This window comes from Danio aesculapii, chromosome 12 (assembly GCF_903798145.1).
Source record: "Danio aesculapii chromosome 12, fDanAes4.1, whole genome shotgun sequence".
In the NCBI taxonomy this organism is placed as follows: Eukaryota; Metazoa; Chordata; class Actinopteri; order Cypriniformes; family Danionidae; genus Danio; species Danio aesculapii.
This window is the reverse complement of record NC_079446.1, coordinates 1,713,594-1,728,295: the sequence shown is the minus strand read 5'-3', so window position 1 is coordinate 1,728,295 and position 14,702 is coordinate 1,713,594. Positions and strand designations below refer to the sequence as shown.

Genomic DNA, 14,702 nt, shown 5'->3' with positions numbered 1-14,702 from the left:
AATTGGATTTTCTTCTTCTGGAAAGGTCCCACCGGAATTAAAATAATGCTAACATTCAGACGAGTGTGTAATCTCCCTCTTACTTTTTCTATCTCGGTTATATTCCATTTAATCTATTTACTACATATAACCGCTACTTTACAACATGATAATAACAACGTAAACCATACGGCTACATTAAAACAATATACAAAGTTATATCATAACGTACTTCAAACTCAGCGTTTGGTTTAGCTTTAGCCACAAAGCTGTAAACGAATGCACAAACGAACGGTGAACACTGGAAAAACATGAGACCCAGTGACCCACGCTAACTACCCAACAAACAAAACGAGTTCACAGTGAGTAAAACAATAGTGGGACTCCACAATGAGAGAAGCTAACACAATAATCAGCTCTCTCCAACAAAACTGCTCACTTTATAGGTGCTAACGCGTACTAGCTAGTGACCGACAGAGGTTTATGATGACTTTACTACTGTGAATTACGATAGCTTAAGAGAAGCACTTTTTCTGTGCCCTTTGTTGTTTAATCTTCGTGATTGGTGGAGATTTTCGATGGAATTGTGGGTAATGTAGTTTATCACCAGGTGCTGTTACTCACAATTAAAAACACATTAAAAAACAAGAGTGAAGAATTCAACAAATCTTGTAGATCAACAGTAGACCTGTCTTTAACCATTTATAAGCTATCCTTTATAATCAACACCTATATGGAAAGAAAAAAATCTGATTTTCTCTACTTCCGGAAACAGGCCCACCGGAATAAAACAATGCTACACGAGTGTGCGATCTCTCTTTTTCCTTGCTATCTCGGTTATATTCCAGTTAATCTATATACTGCATATAACCGCTAGTTTACAACATGATAATAACAACGTAAACCATGCGGTCACGTTAAAACGATCTACACTAAGTTAACGTTATATCAGAACGTACATGAAAACCAAGTGTTTGCGCTTAGCTTTAGCCGCACAGCTGTTAACAAATATACAAACGAACAGTGAACACTGGAAAACATGAGACCCAGTGACCCACACTAACTACCCAACAAACAAAACGAGTTCACAATGAGTAAAACAATAGTGAGCCTCCACAATGAGAGGAGCTAACACAATAAGCAGCTCTCTCCATCAAAACTGCTCACTTTATAGGTGCTAACGCGCACTAGCGAGTGGCCGACGGAGGTTTATGATGACTTTACTACCGAGAATCACACGATGGCTCGGGAGAAACACTTCCTCGGTGATTTTCTACGGAAAAGCGAACATGTCCAGCGGGAACAGGAGACTTCGGGTGCTGGTGGACATGGATGGGGTCATTGCAGACTTCGAGGGAGGATTCCTAAAGAAATATAAACAAAAATACCCGAACGAGCCCTTCATTTCGCTGGAGGACAGACGGGGATTCTGGGTGTCCACTCAGTATGGAGAAATGAGGAGTGATCTATGTGTAAGAAATAAGATTTTCTTATATATGTGTATTATATTTTATATACATTAATCTTTTATGGCTGTCCCATTGAGTGTATAAACATAGCAATGTCACTGTTTTATTGAGACAGTCACAATTTAAGCTGTCGTGTCTCTAGCTGGTTCTGTTTTCATTAAAAATAAATGTATTTTCCCCATTTTTAAACTCTCATGGATATTTATAAGTAAGATTGTCATGCTATTTTGACCACTGAACTATGTATTTATAATATATTAAGGCACAAAACTGCAAACTGTGTATAAATATGTAAATTCCTTTAGATAAGAAGAGTAAATTCTGGTGTAAATAATAGAAACCTAAATAATATGATATAGATTTCTCTCAGGATCTCCAATAATATGTCTCGGTAAAATCATATTTAAGAGTTTAGTTTTATTTTTATGATAGAACATTAGCTTTAAAACATATTAAGTGATTTAAGAACAATTATGATTGAAAGGTAGATAAATAAACGATCCTCCAAAGCTCTGCAAGATCATTCCACCGCCGAGAAACAGAGAAAGTAAAGGTTCTGGAAATAAAACATATTCAAAAACCCCATGATCATATTTGATGCTCACAGTTATAAAACATATTTACTTAAAGTTTGACAGCGAAATGACAATAGTAGATTTAGACTTGTAGTACTTTAAGTAGTAGTACAGCAAAGTCTTGATTACGTTGATCCTTTATAGACCCTAAATAAGTATGAATGAAACTGATACAGGCGCTATAGGGTTAAACTAGTGTAACTATCTTTTCTGGTCTCCTGAACAATACAGGGTGGTCGTTTTGCTAATTTTAGATGGGTATTTGGGGTAATTTGGCAGCTGGTCATACTAGAAGACGAGCATTCTGACCAGCTAAGATTAGCCAGACCAGATTAAACTATTAAAAATATAAAGTAATGTAATTTGCCTGTGTATTTCAAATTGTTATTATTAATATCCTAATTATTATATTATAATAAATTAAATGGTACTACAAATTTGTAAATGTAAAAACACAATTGTCATTCCAAATAACCGAAAAAGATATGTGACCCATATATAGACCATTTTGAGGGATGTAAACAATAACAAATGTCCTAACGTATTTCCTGTTTTACATTTTTAATTTCTATAGCTTCAGAGAATCCAGAAATGTCTGCATATTTAAAAATAATGTTATGATAGCTGTCTTAATGTTATGTTATGATTGAATTGCCTCCTGTGATAGTTATAAAATAGTTTGACAACAAGCAGGAAATGTTCATATATATATATATATATATATATATATATATATATATATATATATATACACATATATATATACACATATATACATCCAACCATTAATAAATCTACAGTAATAGCTCAGTGGTGTTAAATGAACTCTCGTTTCCACTGACTGCAGGAAAAAGCCATCAGCATCTGGGAATCCAGAAACTTCTTCATGGAGCTGGAGCCTCTTCCTGGCGGAGTGGAGGCTTTAAAGGAGATGGCCAAGATGGAGAAGTAAGTTCAGACACAGGTTTACTATATATTTTTTGAAGAATGTTTGAGAAAAACACCCATTGACTTCCATAGTAGGAAAAAACTACTATGTAAGTCATAGGCTACCAGTTTCCAGAATTCTTCAATCGAATACAGAAATTCAGGTTCAAAACAAATGTGAAGGATGAGTAAATTATAACAGAATTGTATTTTTTGGGCAAACTATCCCTTTAGTAGCACAGTGTATAATTTTGGCCAGTAGATGGCGTGTATTCACAACAAACAAAGACATATGCTGCTTCCCAATTCGCATACTTATACCTCACCCTAAGAGTATGTACTTTTTTTGTGAAGGAAAAGTACTCACTTTTAGGTGTGTAACAGAAGAGTATGCAAGCTTTGGGATATATTACTTCCTCGTTAACAGATCGTTGTGTTGCTTAGTTACGAGCCCTGTCAATCATCCACACATCATCCACATTTCTTTTATATTTAATTTCCTACCTTATTGGAGAAGCAGCAGCAGCAGGTTAATCTCCCATTCACGAGTATTTCATCCTGAGAAATCTCATCAGGTGTTTGGATAATTCTGCATTCAGAGGTTAAGGTCCTAACATGTCTTCATATAAGTTCACATTGATGTTGCAGATGAAATATAACACAGAAAACGTGATTGAAATATGTTCCAGTGGGCTAGATATTATTTAACAGTCGTACAAACATCTTTACCGAAGCCTCTCTACTCGAGTTTGTTTACACTTTTGCTGTCGTGTCTCTAGCTGGTTCTGTTTTCAATAAAAATAAATGTATTTTCCCCATTTTTAAACTCTCGTGGATATTCATAAGTAAGATTGTCATGCTATTTTGACCACTGAACTATGTATTTATAATATATTAAGGCACAAAACTGCAATCTGAGTATAAATATGTAATTTGCTTTAGATAAGAAGAGTAAATTCTGGTGTAAATAATAGAAACCTAAATAATATGATATAGATTTCTCTCAGGATCTCCAATATTATGTCTCGGTAAAACTATATTTAAGTGTTTAGTTTTATTTTTATGACAGAAGATTAGCTTTAAAATATATTAAGTGATTTAATAACAATTATGATTGAAAGGTAGATAAATAAACGTTCCTCCAAAGCTCTGCAAGATCATTCCACCGCTGAGAAACAGAGAAAGTAAAGGTTCTGGAAATAAAACATATTCAAAAACCCCATGATCATATTTGATGCTCACAGTTATAAAACATATTTACTTAAAGTTTGACAGCGAAATGACAATAGTAGATTTAGACGTGTAGTACTCTGAGTAGTAGTACAGCAAAGTCTTGATTATGTTGATCATTTATTGTCCAAACATGTCTTTATATAAGTTCAGTATTGATGTTGCAGATGAAATCCAACACAGAAAATGCGATTGAAACATGTTTCAGTGGGCTAGATATTAATTAACAGTCATACAAAGATCTTTACCGAAGCCTCTCTACTTGACTGTTGGTCTCTCCATCATGTTTGTAGTTTGTTTACACTTTTCACCCGCGTTTGTAGTTCTAATCGAATTCACGTCCTACGCGCAATGTATTATGGGCGATATCAGCGGTTAGAGTATAGACGCTTCTACACTTCGAGTTTTTACCGGAAATAGTAAACCATCCGGGAACCTTTGGCATACTCTTTTCAACATACTACAATTTGGGACATACTAATTCTACTTTTAAATACTATTTAGGATGGATAGTATGCGAATTGGGACGCAGCAATAGTTTGATGACTCCAAGTGTGGAATCATGGAAGCTGTGGTCTTCATCCTACTGTGGGACTTCTTATGCTAGTATGAACAGAAACATAATATACTCATCATTTACTCTCCCTCAAGTGGTTATAGCATTTAATCAGTTTCTTTTTTCTGTTAAACACACACACACACAAATATTTTGATAATTGTTGGAAACTGGTAGCCATTTCCATAGTAGGAAAAATACTATGTAAGTCATTTGTCCACCAGTTTCCAGTATTCTTCAATAGAATAAAGAAATTCAGGTTTGAAACAAAAGTGAAGTATGAGTAAATGATGACAGAACTGTCATTTTTTAATGATCTAACCCCTTAAAGGCACAGTATGTAATTCTGGCCACTAGGGGGCGTGTATTCACAACAAACAAAATCATATTTTACTCACTAGTTAAAACTGATAGTTTCCCTGCATTTTACATTCTTACAAACATTTGGTATAATGCTAGTACATAATTCAGCAAAATATATGACACTATTCTAGTGGATTTTGCATATTTCAATGAAAAAACGTACATGTTGTGCCTTTAACTGAGGTTTAAAGTGAAAGAATGCCTGTGATTACCTAATTCACCCTGTTATAAACACTCCATATGAGCTTGCATAATAGTCAGATAAGCACTGCTAGTAATCTGCACTGAGTAAATGTTTGTCTGCTTTTTACTAGCTGTAAAAGTAATTGCTTAGCTTCTCCTTCTTTCACTCAGTACAGATGTCTTCATTTGCACCAGTCCAATAAAGCATTACTGCTACTGTCCATATGAGAAGGTAAGATTCAAACTGAGCTCAGTTAACACACACACACACACACACACACACACACACACACACACACACACACACACGCACGCACACACGCACACACGCACACACACACACACACGCACACACACACACACATGCACATTTACTTTGTGAATTGTGGGGACATTCCATTGGTTTCCTTTGCTTTTATACTGTATTTTCTATCACCCTACTTACGCCTGTCACAATAATCAATATATCGACTTATTGAGTTGGAGATGACCTAATCATTTTTGCCGTTCCAATAAATATTTACAAATTCACAAATAACGTTAAAGCCATTTTACAATGACATTTACATTCTACCTCACCGCTGTCATACCTTATATTTGGATATTTGCTTAATAAGACATTTAATAGTCTATATAATAGGACATTTACCTTTTAAAAATCTAATTATAGGGCTTATATAACCTTAAGAATGATATGTATTTTAATGTGTTTATAGCTATCTGCATTATATTGTGATGTGTTGTCATTTTGAGATCATTTTATGCCACTGATTGTATATAATGACAATATATCGCTTATCATAACAATTTCAGTGACATTATATCACAAAACAAAAATTCCATATCATGACAAGTCTAACCCTACCCCAACCCTCACTGAAAAATCTTCATTTATTACTAATTAATAGATAAAAACCTGATTCTGTATGATTTAAAAGCAATGTCCTTACAAAGCAAAGTCACTTTCACCTTGTAATACCTGTGACATATCCATGTCATTATACAAATTTGTTCTTATATGTCTCAGACGCACACACACACACACACACACACACACACACACACACACACACACACACACACACACACACACACACACACGCACACACACAGTTAATATAGAGCTCTAACATATGTAATTTTGCAACGTGTCTCCAATGGGGTCCAAAAGTCTGAAAACTCTGCAGGGTCAATGACATCAAACTAGCACTGAACCAAACCATAAACCTATAGTATCTGTATGTTGTACATTAACTACATTAATGTTATTATTTGGGAGATGCTTTTATCGATAGTGACTTATTTACATTTAATCACTTGGGGAGATGCTTTTATTGATAAACAAATGGAAAAAAAATGCAAATAATATTACAATTTCCATTTAGTCTCGTTTAATTCATTATTTAAATTAATAATAGTGACAGAGAGAGTTATCAGGTCCAATAGATAAAAAAGTGTTAGCATTAGAAAATCAGCGCTCATTTATTTAATTATTCATTCGCTCATTCATTTTATTTTCGGCTTTGTCCACTTATTATTCAGCGGAATGAACCACAAACTTATCCAGCATATGTTTTACACAGCGGATGCCCTTCCAGCTGCAACCCATCTCTGGGAAACACCCATACACTCTCATTCACACTCATACACTTCGGCCAATTTAGTTCATCAATTCCCCTATAGCGCATGTGTTTGGACTGTGGAGCACCCGAAGGAAACCCACACCAACGCGGGGAGAACATGCAAACTCCACACAGAAACGCCAACTGACCAAGCCGAGGCCCGAACCAGTGACCTTCTTGCTGTGAGGCGATTGTGCTACCCACTGCGCCACAGTGATGCCCTTATTTAATTATCATTATTGTTTTTAATTAGATATAATAGAAAATTAAATAGAAATTATGAGAGGATTAGAAAAATATATATAAGATTTTGGTTTAAAAAAGACACTTTAATAAAATAAATAAAATAATTCTGCTTTTTGTGTTGTTTTGACAATATATACACACATACACACAAATATTTACTGTTTTTGTGTGAAAATGGTAAATATGCAATTATTTACTGAACTAAATGTTTAATTTTGAAATAAACGAAAAAGGATTATAAAATATCTTTAATATGACAATAATTGAAACCGTTTATGCTAACAAATAAATAATAAATATATATTTTTTAAAGGCTCTCAAACTTAACTATTATCATAAACTTTAAATTCATAACACGACTCTCTGAAATATATATAATATTCCCATATTTCCTAATTAGGGTTGGGTCGATAGACGATGCCATCATCCATCGCCGATGACCGATAAACATCACGATGCTGAGCCGGCATCACAATCCTCCGCCCTGCCCTGTCACAAACCCGCTCACGAAAAACACACACTGAGGCTCTGTTTACACTAATGTGTCTTAGTTTTAAAATGGTATTTAAGAACGAAAACGATCCACATCCACACTGGTATTTTACCTAGCATTTCTGAACAGCCCTCCGTCCACACTATACAGCTGAAAATGCACATCATGTGACCACACACATACACAGACACACTGTCATGCGCTCGTCTGAGCTCCAGGCAGGCAGTCAAAACCCCAGAGAGCAGTGCACGTCGGACAGTTTATCAAGGATGTAGTGCTGGATGGCGTCACACTATAGTTGTTAAACGTGATATTTAATTAATCTTGTCTCTATCTAACGACTCTTCGGTCTCTTGAATATATCAGGTAACGTGTCACAGCGTCAGTACACTGATTCAGTCTTTCACTTTCACGCTTGTACTTAGTAATATTATTGTAAACTTCAGATACTGTTGGTTGGTTCCTCTTAGTTGTGCACCTTTTTTACCAACCAAGTTTGTGGACGCCATTATAAGGACACAGATCACTCTGCCTATTCATGCGGAAAAAGTAATAGACAGGTGGTCATTTGTGTGTCACTTCTCTTTATTTATTTGTGATTTGGTTATGGGTAAAACAAACACCATGCGGCTCAGGTAGCTGAAACGGTAGGCTACAAATAATTAATTCATTATGAATTAAGTAATTATTAATAAATAATTAATTCACCGCCGATGACGATGCCATCGTGATGTTTCACATTAGACATCGTACGATGCCAATTGATCAACATCGCCCAAGCCTATCTCTAACAGATTTGACTAATAACATAAACCCATCTGGGTACTAACAATCATATTGAACATTAGTGAATATATGATGTATTTTTAATTCTATTCTGTGAGAAGAGTTGGCTGGATGTACATCATCTCTTACTTGTCGAGCTCTCAGTAATGTGTCTGCATCATTGCATGCACAAAGGCTCGACTCCACTGCATTTCCAGTCCGTCTCCTTGGTTTCCCATCTTGAAGTGTGTTTGTTTTCAGTACGCCTGGATAGAGAAGCATCTGGGTCCCGAGTTTCTGGAGCAGATCATCCTGACCAGAGACAAGACCATCGTGACCGGAGACATCCTCATCGACGACAAGCCTGATATCCTGGGTGAGTTCACTTATTTGCACTATATGTGGCCGTATTTCTATATAGTATTTTTTCTCTCTTTATTTTTACTAAAATGAAAGTTATAAATAATAAAATAAATTATGATGAGAAAATACCAGTGTGCAACATTGAATGGCTAGAAATGAATGGAAGTTGACCCATTTAAAGGGACAGTACGCGCAAAAATGAAACCTCTGCCATCAGTTTCTTTCTATTTTGAAGAATATTGGAGACTAGTTGCCACTCATGTCTATTATGAATGTAAATTACTACCAGTTTCCAACATGCTTCAAAATACTTTCAGAAAACGGAATAATGAAGCTTTTTGTAAAGTAAAATAAAAAATATTAAATAAAAAATAATGAAAAAAAAAATACAATAAAATAGTTCAAATTAACCGAAAAAAATAAGTACAAAAATCAAATTAAATGGAGGAAGAAGAATTCTAAAAGAATTAAATAAGAAAAATAACATTTTCTTTTTTTTCATATTATTTATTGCATATATATATATATATATATATATTTATTTATTTATTTATTTATTTTTTACAATTTTAACAAGTTCAAAAAAAGAGTTCAATAAAATAAACTTATTCAAAATACTAAACAAATAATATAAAAATTAAATTAACATTTATTTAAAATTAATTAAATAAAATAATTTATAATGATTATTTAATTAACATAATAATTTATACATTTAAAAAAAAATTGGAATAAAAAAATACAAAATGAAAAATAAAATGTAATCATTTTGTAATAATTATATTAGAATAAAAATGTTAACATTATATTTATATTATATTATATAAACAAATTGAATTGAACAAATTGAAATAAAAATAATTAAACACTATTTTTAAAAGGCTGGGTTATTTACAACTGGGTGCAATAGGGAGTAACCCTATTTTTTAAATTAAATTAATTTAACCCAATGTTTGGGTTAGTCCAGATTTTACCAAATAATAGCTTAATATTTTTTTTTCATGTTATTTAATGAATTTTTGTTATTCATATTTATTTTTTTACAATTAAAATAATTAACAAAAAATATTAAACAAATAATATAAAAATTAAATAATTATTTTTATTAAATTAAAAATAAAACAAATTAAATAAATATTGAATAAAATGAAAAAAATCTAATAAAATAAACAAAATAAAATGAAAAAAAATTGAATGTGTATATATATATATATATATATATATATAAAATAGGCTTTAAAAATAAATATAAAATAGAAATCAAAAAAGGCTGGGGTATTTCAACCCAATTTTGGGTATAATAGAGACTATAACCCTATTTTTAAAATAAATTAATTGGACCAGATTCAACCCAATGTCTTAGTTGTCTTAATAGGTAGTCCATATTTTACCCAATAGTAACCCAATAAAGGTGGGGCAGCGGTTAGCGCTGTCGCCTCACAGCAAGAAGGTCGCTGGTTCAGGCCTGGGCTGGGACAGTTGGCATTTCTGTGTGGAGTTTGCATGTTCTCCCCCTGTTGGTGTGCTCCGGTTTCCTCCGCAAGTCCAAAGACATGCGGCACAGGTGAACTGGGTAAGCTAAATTGTCCATAGTGCATGTGTGTGAATGAGTGATGGGTATCCGGAAGGGCATCCGTTGCATCCGTTCCGCTGGCGACCCCTGATAAATAAAGGGACTAAGCCAGAAAGAAAATGAAATGCTAACCCAATAAGTTTAAATAAAAGTTTACGTTTGAATAACCCAGCATTTCTTAGACTGAGTGAAATGAAGCTTTCAGCAAAAATAAACTGCAGGAATATCTTACCTGTGTGTTTGTAATGAAGGTGTGGAGCCCAATCCGTCCTGGGAGCATGTGCTGTTCACCGCCTGCCACAACAAACACCAGGAGCTCAATCCAAAACAGAGACGCCTGCTGTCCTGGGCCGACGACTGGAGGAGCGTTTTGGACAGCAAACGCACATAAAAACCTCGCAGAATACACACTGCTGATTTCAGCTTCTGTGGGTGAAATGATTCTGGATCAGCCCTCGTGGTCAGTAGTTTGCCTTTAATTACACAGGCCACGGTTTTTATGCAATCGGTTTTTAAGCATCATTTTATTAGTTAATATGACGTGAACTGAGGGCTTGAGTTTTCTCAGAATTCATTGTTTACATCAAGCATAAACTGCCTTTTACTTCAGGCTGAAAAAGACAGGAGTGGGAGATTATTCGCAGTGTTTCCGCACATATGCACATGCAGACATAAGCATGCAGTGGTACACTGGAGCGCGTCACGACTTGATATAAATGCATATTTCATTTATTCTGAATGACACAGAGCACATGTTTGTTCATTGTCAGAGCATGTGGAGTCTGTGATGTACTGTGATCAACACTAGAGGGCGCTCTGAACACACACAGGATGCAAACCTGCTTTTTTTGTTGTTGTTTTGTTTATTAATCAATCAGAGCCTCATTATCAGTTCACAATGCATGTTAGTTTGGAATTAATCATTTAGTTCTTTAATGCATGCATTGAGTGTTTTGGTTATGGTTTTGGCAATGCATAACCTAAAGTAGTTGTTTTTTCCCCCTTAGAAATTAATTCTTTTATTTAGCAAGCATGCATTAAATTGATCAAAAGTGACATTTTTTATGTCTTTCAGATAAATGCTGTTTTTGTTTTTACTTTCTATGCATTAAACATATTAAGATATATAAAAAATAGAAAAGCACCACAACTTTCATATAGAAGAATCATCAAATCATCATATTAAAATGATTTCTGAAGGATCATGTGACACTGAAGACAGCTAATAATGCTAAAAATTCAGTAAAAAAATAAAATAATAAAATATATCCAAACTGAAAACAGCCATTTTAACATTTCATAATGTTTATTACATTTTGCATTAAATACTAGTGGTGTAACGGATCTCAAATCTCACAGTTCGGATCACATTATAGGTTTTTAGTCACGGATCGAACCATTTTTCGGATCAGCCAAAAAGGGGAGGAGACAAAAGTAATTTTCTTTCCATTTATTAATGAAACAGCACTGCCAGACACTTTTGGTTTTACCCATAGGTCTCAAACTCAATTCCTGGAGGGCCGCAGCACTGCACAGTTGTGTTCCAACTCTAATCAAACACAGCTGATGCAACTAATCAAGGTGATCCAATTAATCAAGGTGTCACTAGTAATCACTAGTAGTCCTGATCACCTTGATTAGTTGGATCAGCTGTGTTTGATTAGGGTTTGAGCCTAAAGTTGAGACCTATGGTTTTAACAAACAGAACTCAGATATAATGTTTGTTCTTCTGGAGAAAGTCTTAGTTGTTTGATTTCAGCTAGAATAAAAGCAGTTTTTAATTGTTTAAAAGCCATTTTAAGGTGAAATGTTATTATCTTTCAGTATAGCCACAGCGGAATGAACCACCAACTTATCCAGCATATGTTATACTCAGCGGATGCCCTTCCAGCTGCAACCCATCACTGGGAAAGGGTAAAAATATTGTGAAATGTTATTATATTTTAGTATATTAGTGCTAAAAACAAGGCATTCCTAATTCTACTGTCCCTTTAACTAACACTAAGATATTAAATAACATTTTCGCTCAAATATGACAACAATAATAATATAAAGAGCACTCGATAACATGCAGACAGCAGTATTTCACTACAGAGGTCATATACAGTTGAAGTCAGAATTATTAGCCCTCCTGTATATTTTCTGGAGAGAACATTTTGTAAACATGATAGTTTTAATAACTCATTTCTAATCACTGATTTATTTATCATGATGACAGTAAATAATATCAGACTAGATATTTGACTAGTATTTAGCTTAAAGTGACATTTAAAGGCTTAACTAGGTTAATTAGGGTAAAGTTAGGGTAATTAGGCAAGTCATTGTATTACAGAGTCTGTTCAACATCTTTTGGGAAATATTTGAGGAAGAAAAATGTAATAATTGTGACTTCAGCTGTAAACGGAGGTCAGACTCACATTAATGCCAGGCCCAGGTAGTTCGCAGTGCTGCCCCAGTACATGGGATTGTCCATCACATTAAAAGGGAAACCAGTCACCTTCTGATCCATCAGGATGCCGAAATAATCACCTGTTAAAACAATAAACCATTTTAAGGTCAATATTATTAGCAATATTAGTTCTGGATTTATTTTCTCTCCATTAAACCAATACTAATAAACTATTGTTAATTTATGGTTTAACTACAATATATTTTGATGACTTTTCCTAACAGTGGTCATCAGCTCTAGAGAAGGAGATGAGTGTAGAAATTAGGTCTTAAAATAAAAATATGAAATGATATCAGTAAGTTAGCTTTCTCAAGTCAAAAATCACAGTACAGTGCATTCATGCTGAAGAAAACAATGCCAGTGCAAGTTATTACACCTCCATTGAAGATCAATAGCCATAGAAAACACCTTTCAAACTAGAAAACAACAACAACAACACACACTTTCATTTTCTCCCGCTTCTGCAAAATCTGCCCGGTTTCAGAGGCTCCACTCCTCGTCCAATCAGAAACAGGAGCAGCTCATTATTCAAAGCAACTGCTCCTTTTATCAGCGCTCCTCTCCAGTTTATTACTTTACAGTTTAAGCGACCCCACTTCATTGTCCTGCGACCCTTTGGGGGGGTCCCGACCCCCACTTTGTTAACCACTGCTGTAGACCAAAACTAAACATTTGATATTAAAATGCATGTGTAACACTTCATCTTCACATCTCACATGTTAAATAGTGGCTTATTTCTTGCTTATTGTTAAAATATTAACCGTTTATTAGTACTTACCAAGTATGGTCTTATTCTAACTTTCTAATTCAAAGCCTAAACCCAACTACTAGCTTAATAACTATTAATAAGCAGCTAATTAGTAGGTAATTGAGCTAATAATCATATTTAATGGTTTGAGAGATGACAAGGGTCCCATGAAGTGCGTTGAAATGTGCATTTTTTTTATTTGATGAGGGCGGGGCATAGAGAAGCTCCTCCCCTTTTTAAATATCAACCAATAGTGCTTTGTTTTTGAGTGCTTGAGCTTAAGCGCATCAAATAAACAGCCAATGAGAAGGGGGCGGGGCATGTCAGACACTAGAGAGCATCTGATTGGTCAGAAGATTTGATACTGAAGTATGAGGCGACGTTAATGAACTCATTGATATATTTAGGCGGAAGTGACAACTGCAAGCTTCGTATCAGGTTTATATCTTATTAACGCACATTTTTGGAGCACACTAGATTAGATAGACTAACATACTGATACTAAGATCTAAAAAAGCTCAAATAAAGCATTACAGTCACGCTTATCATCCATTTATAAGAACAAACAGGCCGTGATTTGAGCAGTGAGAGTGTTTAAAGTTCAGCGCTGTTGATAATCTGTGCGCTGGCGTCTGTGAACTGATAAAGGTCTGATTCATTCACTCGTTCATCATTGAAGTCAACTGCAGATCATGAGATTTCTGAGCTCCAGAGAAGCGGAGAGAGTTGCTTATCATTTTATAAGCTTTAATCGTGTGTCTGAGCTTTAGGACATCAGTCTAAATCACTTGACAAGGAGGAGGTTTAAAGGTTGCTGTTAATTCTCAGGTTGTACAAACATTTAAACCTTCTTCAATTCAGATAAACTTACTTGAAAAGCTAAATTACACTTTTTTTTTACAGTTGTTTAAAACTCAAAAAACATGGATATATAATAATAATAATTAATAATAATAATAATAATAATTAATAAATAATAATAATAATAATAAATAATAATAATAATAATAATAATAATAATTAATAATAATAATAATAATTAATAATAAAAAAATTAATAATAATAATAATTAATAATAATGATTAATAATAATAATAATAATAATAAATAATAATAATAATAATAATAATAATAATAATAATAAATAATAATAATAATTA

The 14,702-nt window shown here is 33.9% G+C and overlaps 1 protein-coding gene across 1 annotated transcript; it reads left to right on the top strand.

Moving 5' to 3' along the window:
• The first annotated feature begins 796 nt into the window (after positions 1-796).
• LOC130238638 (5'(3')-deoxyribonucleotidase, mitochondrial-like) lies at positions 797-14,463 on the top strand. Its single transcript, XM_056469719.1, has 5 exons — positions 797-1,451; positions 2,871-2,971; positions 5,454-5,514; positions 8,670-8,784; positions 10,596-14,463. The coding sequence occupies exons 1-5, from the start codon at positions 1,191-1,193 to the stop codon at positions 10,733-10,735; spliced, it is 678 nt and encodes a 225-aa protein (XP_056325694.1). The 5' UTR covers positions 797-1,190; the 3' UTR covers positions 10,736-14,463.
• Positions 14,464-14,702: the final 239 nt, after the last annotated feature.

Bases quoted from the DNA above. Each gene is read 5' to 3' on its own strand.
- LOC130238638 (XM_056469719.1), top strand. From the start codon at position 1,191: ATGATGACTTTACTACCGAGAATCACACGATGGCTCGGGAGAAACACT. The intron at 1,452-2,870 runs GTAAGAAATAAG...CACTGACTGCAG, and splicing joins AAATGAGGAGTGATCTATGT to GAAAAAGCCATCAGCATCTG. The intron at 5,515-8,669 runs GTAAGATTCAAA...GTTTGTTTTCAG, and splicing joins GCTACTGTCCATATGAGAAG to TACGCCTGGATAGAGAAGCA.